Source organism: Pan paniscus, chromosome 10 (genome assembly GCF_029289425.2).
Source record: "Pan paniscus chromosome 10, NHGRI_mPanPan1-v2.0_pri, whole genome shotgun sequence".
In the NCBI taxonomy this organism is placed as follows: Eukaryota; Metazoa; Chordata; class Mammalia; order Primates; family Hominidae; genus Pan; species Pan paniscus.
Genome location: NC_073259.2, coordinates 24705479 through 24720301, shown reverse-complemented (window position 1 = coordinate 24720301; position 14823 = coordinate 24705479). Strand labels below are relative to the sequence as shown.

The 14823-nt window shown below is 36.7% G+C and overlaps 1 protein-coding gene across 31 annotated transcripts in view; it reads right to left on the bottom strand.

Annotated features, from left to right (window-relative positions):
• PLEKHA5 (pleckstrin homology domain containing A5) overlaps positions 1–14823 on the bottom strand; it is a 245546-nt gene that overhangs the window by 101875 nt on the left and 128848 nt on the right. For 17 of the 31 annotated variants that reach the window (XR_004665632.3, XM_034935439.3, XM_055095450.2 and 14 more), the window contains 4 exons: positions 12934–13006; positions 8112–8212; positions 4093–4208; positions 3773–3790 (listed from right to left, as the gene is read on the bottom strand). Coding sequence is in view for 30 of the 31 variants with exons in the window: in XM_034935439.3 (XP_034791330.1) it covers positions 3773–3790; positions 4093–4208; positions 8112–8212; positions 12934–13006 (308 nt within the window). In the remaining variant the exon portion in view is untranslated. Of the gene's footprint in view, positions 1–3772; positions 3791–4092; positions 4253–5397; positions 7842–8111; positions 8213–12933; positions 13007–14823 lie in introns of those variants that run through there. The other 14 variants (XM_055095451.2, XM_055095454.2, XM_008969582.5 and 11 more) reach the window with 3 other exon arrangements.

Below are 14823 nucleotides of genomic sequence, written 5' to 3'. Positions count from 1 at the left end.
TGTCCAGCTTGCAACTCTGTTCTTACTAGCTGAGTCTTCAGGCAAAGTACAGAACACTTAAAGTGCCTATGCTTCCTCTTTGGTAAATGGGTATGATTGTGCCACCAAGATCAGAGGGTTCTTGTGAGAATCAGATGAGTTAATGAGTGGCTGGCACAGACCTTACTACCATTATAATTCCAACACATCAAGCAATCTTGGGTTAGAATCTGGCATCCCATGTCCACCTGGCCACTGAAAGAATGAGCTAGTTAACAGCATGTGTCTAGGTCACTCGACAGTTGTACTTGCTCACTATTCTAGTTGCCATATCTAGGTCTTTCCCTGAGCCTAATCACTTCCAGACTCTGAAAAGATCAAGCTGAGTGTCTGAACCTGCACGAAACTGCCAAGATCATGCCACTCTAGGAGGCCTCTCAGGAGCCAGCCAATCCTCCATATTCCAATAAATAAAAATGCTTCTATCAGAAACTAGGTGTGGTAATGCTGCCAATGTTTATGACGTGTGGAAAGGATGTAGATCTATATACATATATCTGTAATCAACTATAGATGAAGATATCTAGAAGCTTTGGAATATGGTCACCAAGGAAAAAAAATTTTAAAAAAAGGTGACTATTTTTCTTGGAGTAAAGTTATGAACCATCCATATATTTAGGTTAAATATAAACCATGGCTTCTAGATTGGAGGCAACATTAGACATTGGGAAAATTTACTAAGATAGACCATGTGCTTCTTTCTCTTGAAAAATAAAAGTTGGCCAGGTGTGGCCACTCATGCCTGTAATCCCAGCACTTTGGGAGGCCAAGGTGGGTGGATCACCTGAGATCAGGTGTTTGAGACCAGCCGGGCCAAAATGGTGAGACCCCGTCTCTACAAAAAATAAAAAAAAAAATTAGCTGGGCTTGGTGGAGGACATCTGTAATCCCACCTACTCGGGAGGCTGAGGCAGGAGAATTGCTTGAACCTGAGAGGCAGAGTTTGGAGTGAGCTGAGATCGTGCCACTGCACTCCAGCCTGGGCGACAGAGCGAAACTCCATCTCAAAACAAGAACAACAACAAAGAAGGCATAGAACATTTACACTAAAAGCACATGTATCCCTTGCTATTTGGGAGGGTAGGAATTTTAACATTAAACATAAAATAACTGAAAAGATTTTTAAAACATATTTACTGTAGTCTATCTAAAGCTATTATTATTACTGTCATCATGATTATTATCATTATTATTTGAGATAAGGTCTCTTGCCGTATAACCCAGGGGGGAGTGCAGTGACGTGATCTTGGCTCTCTGCAACCTCAACTTTCTGGGCTCAAGTGATCCTTCCCTCTCAGCCTCCCGAGCAGCCGGGACTATAGGTACACGCCACCACACCTAGCTAATTTTTAAATTTTTTTAGAGATGGGGTCTCACTGGTCACCTAGGTTGGTCTTGAACTCCTGGGCTCAAGCAATCCTCCCACCGTGGCCTCCTACATTATTGGGTTTACAAGCGTGAGCCACCGTGCTCAGCCTAAAGCTATTATTTTAAATTAAAACTGTGGTGGGTTTTTTTTCTTTTTCCCCAAGATTTATCATTGAAAAAGTACTCAAAAAGACACATATGATGACTTTTCTCTAAATGGAACAAAGCTGACTCAGAAAAGTATGCTAAGGTACCATAAATAATATAAAACTTGTGATCTAATTTTAAAAAGTGACATTTAAGTTATTGCAGAAAATACACTGAGATATATAAAATGAAAATAATGGGCTTAGAGATGAAAATTATTCAGAGAATCCATATTATACTTAGATTTTTTTTTCTTTGGGCCATCAATGATCTGCACACTAGGAGACTATGACATTATAGTGAACAGGTGAAATACTTTATAAAGTTAGGGAGAATGAACTCTCAAGTTAAAAACTGGATGTTGTATTACAGTGATAAGCTCTGATAAATATTTTAAGTATTTGAGCCATACAGCAAAATGAGTGCATTAGCTTAAAACCAAGCAAACAAAATCTCTCTATACTTACTTTCACTTTGAATGACTAAATCTAATAGGGTGGGATAAAAATGCCAACAACTAGGAGTAGAAGAAAACACATAATTTCTACAGGATAACGGACTCTAAGCTGGGCACACAGGTGGTATTAATAAATCTTGTCTGAGTAGATTACACTAACAAAGACGGCTGAAAACTGTATAAGCACCTAACTAGTGAACTATCAGGTTGCCAAAAGCCAAGCCAAATAATTGCCATCTTTATCATCCCAAATTACGAGTAATTATCAGTTTTTAGAGTGGTAAATTTAATAAAATAAAGTAGAAACATGCTGAAATTCTGAGAAAAGTATAATATACAATATTGAAATTATTTGGACATAAATATTTTAATTATTATACAGATTTCTGTATTCTAAACAATTTCCTAAAAATTTTGCTTTGAAGTTAAAAGTATTGAAGTTTTATTTTTATTTATTTATTTTTTTGACAGGGTCTCACTCCGTTGTCTAGGCTGGAGTGCAGTGGCACAGTCACAGCTCACAGCAGCCTCAACCTCCTGATTCAAGTGATCCTCATGCTTCAGCCTCCTGAGTAGTAGGGACTACAAGAGTGTGGTACTACGCCCAGCTAATTTTTGTATTTTTGGTACAGATGGTGTTTCATCATGTTGCCTAGGCTGATCTCAAAATCCCGGGCTCAAGTGATCCCTCAACCTCCCAAAGTGCTAGAATTACAGGTGTGAGCCACCATGCTCAGCCTGAAGATTTTAAATGAATTCTCTTCACCTACACATTTTCTCTCGTTATCAGTGCTAACCACCTCATCTTTATGCTACTCAGGTAATTTTTACACATGCAATTCCAAAAACAGATTTTCCTTCTATCTGCTCTCATCCTGGAATATGCATGTGGCAAAAGTGGTTTTTCTTAAAAATAGATGTCCTAGAGCTATATCCTAGACCGTCTTTTCTTTTCGGTTTTTCCCCAGCTCTAATTACTAGTGATTGGGTAACTTGATTTAGACTTGATATTTACAAAAATAGCACAAATACACAGCATCAACCTAAGTCTTTTAGCCAAAAAGCCAAGACTTTATTAAAATGCACACTAGAATAAGAAAAACAAAGGACTAGATGTATACTGTAACAATCCCTAATTTCCTGAGAAGAGGGAAAAAAAGAAGAGGGAAAAAAGATGCACATTAGCATCCTTCTTACATAAGATATGTGCTCAGCTGTCACTGACTGGAAGAAAAATTAACTTGCATCATAATTTTTTCTTCGAATTACAGGAATATATATTTTTTAAAAAGCACATTATACTACTTGTATTTATGTAGTCTGAGAATCAGATTTCCTCTAACTAGCTATACTGAAGAATATTAAAATGATTCGTATCTTCAAGCAGGGAAAAATACATGGGTCAATTTTAACAGCACTTATCTATATTATCAAGGAATCTGAGTAGTGGAGTTTCAATATAAAAAAGGTACAATTCACCAAGAAGTGGATTTGGAAACAATCTAAATGCTTGACGAACTATTTTCTGGAGACATTCATTACAAAAACAATAAAAATTAATCAGAAATGTTGAAAAAATGAAACTATCAAAGTTTCTTACTGTAATTCATCACACTTTAGAAACATCAACACACTATTACAGAAAAACACAAATTAACTTCATAAAAATAAACTCTCTTCTAAGATTTAGAATCTTAAAAACACTATCTCAAAGGATAAAAATCTGTGTAGCTTTAAGGTAACAATTAAAAACGTACTCACCGGAAATTAAAGGTAATTCTGTAAGAAGAAAGAACATTCAGTTTGAATGTTAGGATTCTGGATTCACCCCAGTACACTGATAGGTGAAAATGAATAAAGAAGAAAAAGAAGAAAAGTGGAATAAAAATGTAGGTGGTATCGCAAACTAACAAAATGTGTATTAATTTAATTCAGAACAGGAATTGATCCTCGCTTTCTGAGGAAAAAATGATTTCATACCATGACTATTAAAATGATATGTACTATGACAGTGAAATACTTGCAAGGCATGGAATAAAATGGAAGTGGAAATCACCATCATTTTTTCTACAAGCCTTTACCTTTTCACAGGTTCTGTCTGTACTAGGGCAGCATCTAACATGGCTTTCATCCACAACTCCATTTCCTTTCCTGTATCAGTGCAGAAATAATAGGTCCGCATGTTTGGATGGGCTGCCTGATTGAAAATGACACGATCATTTTAAATAAAAATATAGGATTCTGTAAAAGAAAAAGAAAAAAAGGTAAGTGATTCCTGACATAGAACGCTGCTATCAAATTTCAGAGAAAGTAGACTTATCTTTTATATGAGATATGGAAATGAATCAAGAAAAAATATAACTATTAACTTGAAAAATATATATTAATTTCCCCCTTAATTGTACCCTCTTTCTTTTAGTTGTGTGCACACTCTAAAATTAAAAATAAAAAAAAAGAGTGCATGGAAAGGAAAGGAGGTGAGAAATGAAGTACTTAGTGGTGCCTCTTCCATCTCCACATTTCTAGCAATTTCCATTTACTGCAATTCACACCTTTTTTTTTTTTTTTTTTTTTTTTTGAGACAGAGTCTCACTCTGTTGCCCAGGTTGGAGTGCAGTGGAGCAATCTTGGTTCACTGCAACATCTGCCTCCCTGGTTCAAGCGATTCTCCTGCCTCAGCATCCCGATTAGCTGGGATTACAGGCATGTGCCACCATGCCCAACTAATTTTTGTATTTTAGTAGAGACGGGGTTTTGCCATGTTGGCCAGGCTGGTCTCCAACTTCTGACCTCAAGTGATCTGCCTGCCTCAGCCTCCCAAAGTGCTGGGATTACAGGTGTGAGCCACCACACCCAGAATAAGAATATTTATTCTTGAATAAATATTCTTTGTTTAAGAATATTCCCAGCAACCAGCAACAAAATTAATAGAAATGTACATGTTATGGCATTTCCCTCCTGCGTTAGCAATTTCTTTAGGCCTCAAAAGGCACTGCTGTATTTTATAGAATCCTTTATAGATATCTACACTCAAACACAAAAGATTTATAAATGATCCGAAATGGTGTTTTCTTTTTGAGCTGTTCCTTAATAAACTACTCAAATGTTCTATGTTAAGATAATTAAAACCACCTACAAATTGTTACTGGACTCCCTGAGTGGGGTTTTGGAAAAATAAAGACCACTGCCCATATTTGTGATCAATGTAAGGAACACTGGGCTGGTGTCAAGACGATCCAGTTCTAGCCATGACTCAAGACACTAAGAATCCCCACCATGCTCGCCATCAGTCAAATGGAAATATTTACTAGATGATGTCAAAGTACCCAGTCTAGCTTTAAGTTCCATGCTTGTGTTCAATAATTGTCTATAAAGTTTCTACTTACCATTCTGATAAGCATTTGCATCAATGTCAGCAAACTTAGGAGTAAAGCAGCTCATACATTCAGAGGAAACAACATCACAGAAGAGAGAAAGTGAAACAGCAATTACTATCATTGTTACAGATAAAATTAAAACTGAACCAAATAATTGCAGACATGTATGGTCACTTTTATTGCTATTTTAACATTGTAGTAGTTTTTAAGAGTCTAAAAACGCAGAAAAAAGTCCTACAAATAGCATAAATTGATAAACATTTGCTAAATTGATAAGCAACAAAAAAATTTAAATTCATGGCCTAATAATAGTGCTAATATCACGCACCTCTATATGTGTACTTCATAAAGTTATAATTTTAAATTTTCAAAGTGTTAACTTTTAACATCATAAAATACTTAATTATGTTTCTCTGGTTTATACTGTTGATACAGTTTATTTTGATAAAGTTAATTTAACTATGAAGATACTCCCCTCTTATCCTTAGGTCTTTGCTCAAGTTACATTACCTTCTCATTGAGGCCGTCCATCACCCAACCCCTTAACCTCACCACTATACCTTTCCTGTTCTTTTTCTCCATAGCTCATATAACAATTTTTTTTTTTTTTTTTGAGCCAGAGTTTCGCTCTTGTTGCCCAGGCTGGAGTGCAATGGCGCGATCTTGGCTCACTGCAACCTCCGCCTCCCAGGTTCAAGTGATTTTCCTGCCTCAGCCCAAGCAGCTGGGATTACAGGCATGTGCCGCCATACCTGGCTAATTTTGTATTTTTAGTAGAGACAGGGTTTTTCCATGTTGGTCAAGCTGGTCTTGAACTCCTGACCTCAGGTGATCTGCCAGCCTCAGCCTCCCAAAGTGCTGGGATTACAGGCATGAGCCACCGTGCCTGGCTATTTTTTTTGGGGGGTTGGGGGAGGGAGGGAGTCTTACTCTGTCGTCCAGGCTGGAGTGCAGTGGCACGATCTCGGCTTACTGCAACCTCCGCCTCCCAGGTTCAAGTGATTCTCCCACCTCAGCCTCCCCAGTAGCAAGGACTATAGGCAAGCGCCACAATGTCTGGTTAATTTTTGTATTTTTAGTAGAGACGAGGTTTCACCATGTTGGCCAGGCTGGTCTCAAACTCCTGACCTCAGTTGATCCTGACCTGCCTCGGCCTCCCAAAGTGCTGGGATTACAGGCATGAGCCACTGTGCCCGGCCTGCTCATGTAACATATTAATTAGCAAAAGTTATAAATCAGCTGCAGTCCTCAGTATTCTCTAAAAGTGGTGGGAATTTAAAATTGAATCAATTTTATAATGGTACAAACATCTTCATTGTTAACCAGCAGCACTTCCCCCCTCTTTTCTCTTAAAATGAAATTTCTGCAAGAACCTTATAGTTCTTACTCTAAAACAGACTGAAAAACTAGGTGACCTCTGCAATTTATTTTAGCCATAATCATAAAGCAAAGAATGCAGAATGATTTTTGAAAACAAAAATCTCCAAAAATAGCATTGAAGACCTCTTACTTGAGAGTGATCCACAAACCAGTAATACCACAAAGATTGGTGGGTACTATTAATCAGGGAAGGGGATCTCAGGTCTGCTTGGATTTAATAACAGCAGATTTCACATCCTGACTTCAGTGTTCTCTGTAAAGTACCCGATGATCATGATGTACTTAGACCCAAGAACATCTTTGCAATTATTCTCTAAGTTTTTCAATAAAGGTACATATATGTATCTTTATTTAAAAATATTGTTGTCTCTTATAGTACTCTTCCTCCAAATTTATTATTAATAATTATTAATACAGAGTCTCACTCTGTCACCTAGGCTGGAGTACAGTGGTGCAATCTTGGCTCACTGCAACCTCTGCCTCCAGGGCTCAAGCGATCCTCCCACCTGAGCCTTTTGTGTAGCTGGGACTACAGGCACACACCACCACACCTGGCTAATTTTTGTAACTTTAGTAGAGTCGGGGTTTTACCATGTTGGCCAGGCTGGTCTTGAACTCCTGGGTTCAAGCTCTCTGTCCGACTCGGCCTCCTAAAGTGCTAGGATAACAGGCATGAGCCACTGTGCCCATCTTATTAATAATTTTTTTTTGAGACAGGGTCTTACTGTGTTGCCCAGGCTGGACTGCAGTGGCGTGATCATGTCTCACTACAGCCTTGACCTCCCAGGCCCAAGTGATCCTTTCACCTCGGCCTCCCAAGTAGCTGGGACTAGCCACCATGCCCGGCTAGTAAGTTTTTTTTTTTGGTTTTGTTTTGTTTTGTTTTGTTTTAGAGACAGGGTCTCACTATATTCCCCAGGCTCAACTCCTGGACTCAAGTGATCCTCCCACCTTGGTCTCCGGAAGTGCTGGAATTACCGCCACTGTGCCCAGACCCCAAATTTATTATTAAAAAATTCAAACATACAGTAACGTTGAAAAAACGTATAATAATCACCAGGACATCCATAATTATATTCATCAATTATTAGCATTCTGACATGTTCATTTTATCTAGAACCATTTGAAAGCACAGACATGAAGACACTTGACCCCTAAATATTTTAGCATGTGCTTCCTAATTAGAGGGACATTCTTCTGTACAACCATAAGACCATTAATTAATATATTTTAAATATAAAAATCACTATAAGATAGCTTTTTTGTAATAATCTATGGCTCAATATCCATTTTAACCAATTCAAGTTTTGAACACAGAATTAAAAACTGCATTATTTCCTTACCTTAAAAGCATATTTGCGATTAATGTGATCTTCAGAGGTAAGCAAAGCTATCTGAAAACTAGGTAACAGTATGCTTCCCAGGATACCCTCTTCTTTCTCATCTAAGAGATAATTTAACATCTGATTAGAATTTTAAATGTTCTCATGAAGCAAGGTTTTTCAAGATCTATTTTTGCCAAATCAAAAGGTTCTTGTATATAAATGAACTATATTCATGTTTAGGCAGGCCTTTATAAGGTTTTAAATGAAAATATCAAATAGCACAAGAATTTATACTTTGGTACATATACTGCATTCTACAAAGCCCCTTTACATGTCATTCACTGAAAAACATACTGGCATATAAGTAATGGCATTAATCCACCCACATCTCTGATAGGATTTAAATGCCCAACCATTCTATCCCCAGACAAATACATGGCTTTCTTGGTTACATCCTTCAGGCTTTGCTCAAAGGTCTCATCAATGAGGCCTTCCTTGACTACTGTATTTTAAAATGTTATTTATTTAACGTTTTCTCTGTTCTCCTTCGGGAATGTTACCATTGCCTACTCTCAATACCTCCGGCAAACTATATGTTTTAGCTATTTATTTGCTTATTATCTTTTTCTCCATGCTAGAATGTAAGTTCTACAAAGACACTTAGAATGACAGTGGTAGAGGCTCAAAAGAATTTGTTGAATAAATGAAGACGACATGTGAATACATATTTGAACTATGCTATATAAATTATACGCTTTTTAAAACATTTAACTTTGAAGGTCTGCTTTTTACTAATCATTCTGATATACAATAGTGTGACTAAATTACAGGCCTACAAGGCAAGCACATAAAATATACCTAGGAAAATGATAAACATTAATCTTGACACAGTATAGATTCACATTATTAACTTGCTGCTTGGGGGCAGAGATGTTTATGAAACTTGAAATATGTACTTCATTGTTACAGACGTATAAGACAAGTTAATAAAGCGGTGTCATCAGGCTAATAAACTCACCAATGAGAAATCATAAAAGTGAAATAATTCTTTTTATTATGCTTGCTGTGTGTGATTTCTTTTTTGTTTTTCCTAATTATCAAAAACTTAACAAGGGATTTTATTTATTTCGCCCTCATTTCCAGAGTATCTGGTGAAACATCCAGAAGGGAAAAAGTTACATTAAATGGAGGCTTTTTTCGATAGCTTTTCTCATAGCAATGGAACAAAATTTTGTTTTTACTATTCTGTGCTCATTCAGGTACGATTCATTAATGCGTAAAAGGATGAACGGAAGTACAGATTTAGTCCAAAAGGTTAAAAAGAGTTGGAAAGCAGTCATGAATTACAGAGAATGTGACAATTTAAAAGAATAAGTCAAACGCTAATTTTGAATCCAATTTTATGTTTTATGTTCATGTAAAGGGTATAGTCACAAACAGCACATGAAGTCATCTTTATTAAAAAATCATTTTAATCAAATAATACATCCTTCTATGTCCCATAATAAAATAATCTTTTCTAAAGTTGCTTCAGAATAGACAGAGGCACTAAAGCACAGGGTGATTTCCCTAGATTACGTGAGGCTGTTTTCCTGCCTAACACTAACTAGCTGTGAAATCCTTGCCAAGTTATTGATGCTTAGTATCTGTTTTATCATCTATAAAATTGAGGATAATAGGACTTACCTCATAAGATTGTTATGAGGGTTAAATGAGTTAATACACATCAAAAACAGCACTGAGAGTGAAGCATTAAATAAATATTGCCATTATTATATAAAATCAAAGACAGTGCGTGTAAAAAATCTTCACCTTCTATCAAATGACTATCCTGAGTTCTTCAGCTTCTTAAACTGCTTCTAATCATGACATTCTTCTGTTTAGTTCTATATCAAGCCTGATGGAAGCACTGTCCTAGTTTCTATTACCTAGAGAGACTCATAGACTGACAACGAGTAAGTACTCAGTAATGTTTGTAGAATGAAAGAACTCTCTATGGGGTCAGCCGAGGCCTTTCTGAGACTGCATGGCATCCCATTTTCTTTTGTCTCTGCCATTTCCTTCCTTCACTTTGCCACAGCTGATGGTTCCAAGAACAACACTCTCCAAAAAGCTTTCTACATTTTAATCTCCATCACAAAATTTGCTTCGTAGGGAAGATGAGCCGGGACAAGAGCCGTAAGAATCTCAACATTTTACTGGATTCAAGTGACATTTTAGATTCCCCATTTCTACTTAGTTTTAAAGATATTTGGGAATATCTTTAGCAAATCAGTTATTTTCTGTCTTAATTTCCATTATCTGTAAAACATGGACTGATCTCCAAAAAATTCTGACAGCACACTTTTTATGTCAGTAGACTAGATGCTTTGAGAAATGGAGAAGAAATGAATGGGGCCACTGCCCTCAGCATTTAAGTGAAGAGGATATCTGAGTGGGGGCAAAAACTCGTGATTAAGAGAATAGAAACTAACAGTGTCAGCTCTGGAGTCAGAGTGCCTGAGTTCAAATCCTGACTGTGCCACTTGCGAATTGTGAGACCTGAGGTAAGCACTTTGTATATGAGTTTCCCCTCGTGTGCAATGAACATAAGATTCCCCACATTATCAGGTAGCTGTGAGGGTTAGATAAAATAGAGCATCTATATAACTTGCTCAGCACAGTACTCAACAAATAGTAAATATGCAAAAAAATATATATAGGCTATTATGATCTCACTGAAATCTAATTATTTTAATTTAAAATCTAATATTTCTTATTGATAAAATAGTAAAAATGTATAATATCATATACTTCTTTCCAACAGTCTGCAGAGCAGTCATCTGAAATGAGTTAAATGATATTTCTCTTGTTTCTACAGTTTCTTCTTTTTTATATTCCTCATCTGGGAAACTACTAAAATTAATAAATACATTGCATATAAAATGCAGGTGGTTAATAATAAGGAATCTCAGACTCAGCATGGCTTGTTTTTTGTTTGTTTGTTTTTCCAACTTCTATTATAGGTTCAGGGGTACACATGTGGATTTGTTACGAAGGTAAATTGCGTGATGCTGAGGTCTGGAGTACAAATGAATCAGTCTCCCAGATAGCACAGTACCCAGTTGGTACTATGTTCAGCCCTCCCCTCTCTTGTGCTCCCCAGTGTCTACTGTTCTCATCTTTATATCCATCATCATGGCTTCTGATTCACTTTTACATTTTTGAAATATGATCAAAAGCTTTCCTATTATAGTAAAAGTGATGAGTCCCACCTTTCCCTGAGCAACAACAATAGCAAATTACAAGGAATTCAGTGGTTTTTGTTGCAAATTAACATCAATAAATTCTTGGCTGGGCATGGTGGCTCACACCTGTAATCCCAGCACTTTGGGAGGCTGAGGCAGGTGGATCATTTAAGGTCAGGAGTTTGAGACCAGCCTGGACAACATGGTGAAACCCCGTCTCTACTAAAAATACACACAAAAAATTAGCCAAGTGTGGTGGCGCGTGCCTGTAATCCCAGCTACTTGGGAGGCTGAGGCACAAGAATCACTTGAACCCGGGAGGTGGAGGTTGCAGTGAGCCAAGATTGCACCACTGCACTCCAGCCTGGGCAACAGAGCAAGACTCTGTCTCAAAAACAAAACAAAACAAAACCCAACAAATTCTTGTATTAGAAATTTAAAATATTAGAAATAATAAACATTTCTTGTTATAAGTAGTCCATAAATATACTGAAAAAGAGACGAGAAGAGAAATTATAAGCTTAAGGATAATGCCTGAAATACAACTCCTAACTTTCTGAAAGAGTAAGAAAACCCCTAAGAAAAATTGTAGAGTAAGCTTAGCATTTAACTAAAGACAACACCACAATTGCAGCCTAAGGAACATCTCTATGACAAAATGCAATTTTATAGGATTGGTTAATTCTGACTCAGCAGTAATTCTCAACTACAGTTTGCAGATGGAAACAATTCTAGTAATTCCAAATTTTGAAGGTTAATATGTATTATAATGCTTCAATACACAACTATAAATTTTACCGGTCTTTTGTGCAGTCAAAAAATGTAGAAACTGCTAATCAGTTCTAAAACTCTGTTATATCTTATAAGTTATACTTCTAGAGAAAAGTCATAAATTATTAATTATGGCTTGACAATCTAATTCTTTCATTATCCAAAGTTTAAAGTAGAGAAGAAGGAGAGATTATTCAGATTCATCATTTTATACTATAGCTGAGACAGATTTTTCCGGAGAGTGCCACCCAGGTATGCCTTTCATTGGCAGGTAACAACTTTGTAGTATCTTGTAGTATCTAAGAGATCCATGTGGTGTATGAAACATCTCTGGATTTTTATTTAAAACTGAATTAATAATTTACTAACCAGAGAAAAGCTATCAGTGTTTGGTCAAAAAAAAAGTTCAAAATGAAATTTGTATTTCACTTTTTTCATTTGCCATTACATAACAGTAGTCCTTAATATTCTAATATCATTTGCTGGGGAGCAGAATTGGGTGCTTGAAGGACCCATAAGCTAGATCTGACAAAACTGACATGTGAAAAGAACCTCCTCAAACTAAGGATTGTATCTATTAAGCACCGAATTCAAGAGTAGCATTATAGAGCAAAGATTAGGGAAGCTGAACCAAAACTCAGACCAAACACGGTCTGAAGCACCATATTTATTCTATCATAACCCCAAAACTCAGAATGATATGTCAAAGAAGAAAAAATCTGTTTGATACTATTTGTTGATAATAAAATAGCACACAGAGTTACAATACTTTTTAAAGTATCTGATACTTATATTACATATCAATTACAAAATAATACACTAAGACAGTAGGGTAAACTTACCTCTATAATAAAAGAGGCAAAGGTCAGAAAGCACAAACCAGCGTTTCTTCCACAATTTCATGCCAGTACTGTCCTGGATTAAATCAGCATATTTAAGGATTATTTCTCAAACAACAAAAACTCACATGTGCATTTATTTATTTATTTATTTATATTTTTTTGAGATAGAGTTTCGCTCTTGTTGCCCAGGCTGGAGTGCAATGGCGCAACCTCTGCTCACTGCAACCTCTGCCTCCCGGGTTCAAGCGATTCTCCTGTCTCAGCCTCCAGAGTAGCTGGGGTTACATGCGCCTGCCACCATGCCAGGTTAATTTTTTTTTGTATTTTTAGTAGAGACAGGGTTTTACCATGTTGGTCAGGCTGGTCTCTAACTCCTGACTCAGGTGATCCACCCGCCTTGGCCTTCCGAAGTGCTGGGATTACAGGCTTGAGCCACTGTTCCTGGCCTTGTGCATTTATTTAAACTTTTAAAACAAGGTATGTTTGATACATGTGTAATATAACCTATCTAAAAGGCCAATTAAAAATTTGGAGGTAGTTTTCTAGGGCCTTAGATATTCCCAACTAGACTGGTCTCTGAAAATACCATCATGCAAAAGCAATATATTAAGGCAATTTGATTTGGCTTCGTATTTGTAAGCAATTTGGAATTCACTCTTCTCAACACAAACAACTGCTAGGATCAGAATAATGTAACCATGCAGCAGTGCACGCATTCTGGTAAACCAGATTTAATAAATATGTTAATCTTCAACAAGAAGAGAAATATGTGAATTGAAATTATTCCAAAGGTAATGTGATTTAAAGTGACTATGAATAAAGAAACCTTAATATACAAATACAATTCATAAACATTTTTTTTCTTACATCTATAGTTTGGGATTTGCTCATCATGCAAAAAAGAGAGACTTTTTGGCAGTTATTTCTAAGTAATTTAGTTCATTAAAATATCAGGCTCAAACAAAATTAGAATTTTAATAAAAATTACTTTCCCATATGCAATGTAGCAAAATTGGAAGTGAGAATTAAACAGATACCAAAAAAAAAAAAAAGAAAAAAAAGAAAAAAGAAAAAACGAGAGGCCAGTTTGGATGTGCATTGATTATTTCTAAATTTATTTCTAGCTGTGAGTAATGACTTCAGAATTATAGAAATTAACATGGGTAAAATCTTTCAAAATAAAAGATTTGGCCTTAAAATTGACAGCTATACGAAAAAAGAAACCCAAAAAAAAAAAAAAAAAAAATTAAATGGCAAATGATATCTTCAATTCCTCTGCTTCCTGGTTTCAAGTGATTCTCGTGTCTCAGCCTCCCGAGTAGCTAGGATTACAGTCGTGCACCACCACAGCTGGCTAATTTTTGTATTTTTGGTAGAGACAGGGTTTCTCCATGTTGGCCAGGCTGGTCTTGAACTCCTGTCCTAAGGTGATCCACCCACCTTGGCCTCCCAAAGTGTTGGAATAACAGGTGTGAGCCATCACACCCAGCCATCTTCAATTACTTCATTGTATTCTTTAGTACAGATAAGGGACACTGTAAACAAATATGTGTCACACACATATTACAAAATAAACACTTTTTTTTTTGGAGACAGGGTCTTGCTCTGTCACCCAGGCTGGAGTGCAGTGGCATGATCATACCTCACTGCAAGCTCAAATCCTGGGCTCAAGTGATCCTCCCACTTCAGCCTCCGGAGTAGCTGGGACTACAGATGCACACCACCACACCAGGTTAATCTTTGTTTTTTGTTTTTTTTTAAAGTAGAGATGAGGTCTCACTATGTTGCCCAAGCTGTTCTCGAACTCCTGGGCTCAAGTGATTCTCCTGCCTCGGCCTCCCAAAGTGCTGGGATTACAGGCGTGAACCACTGTACTAGGCCCAAAATAAA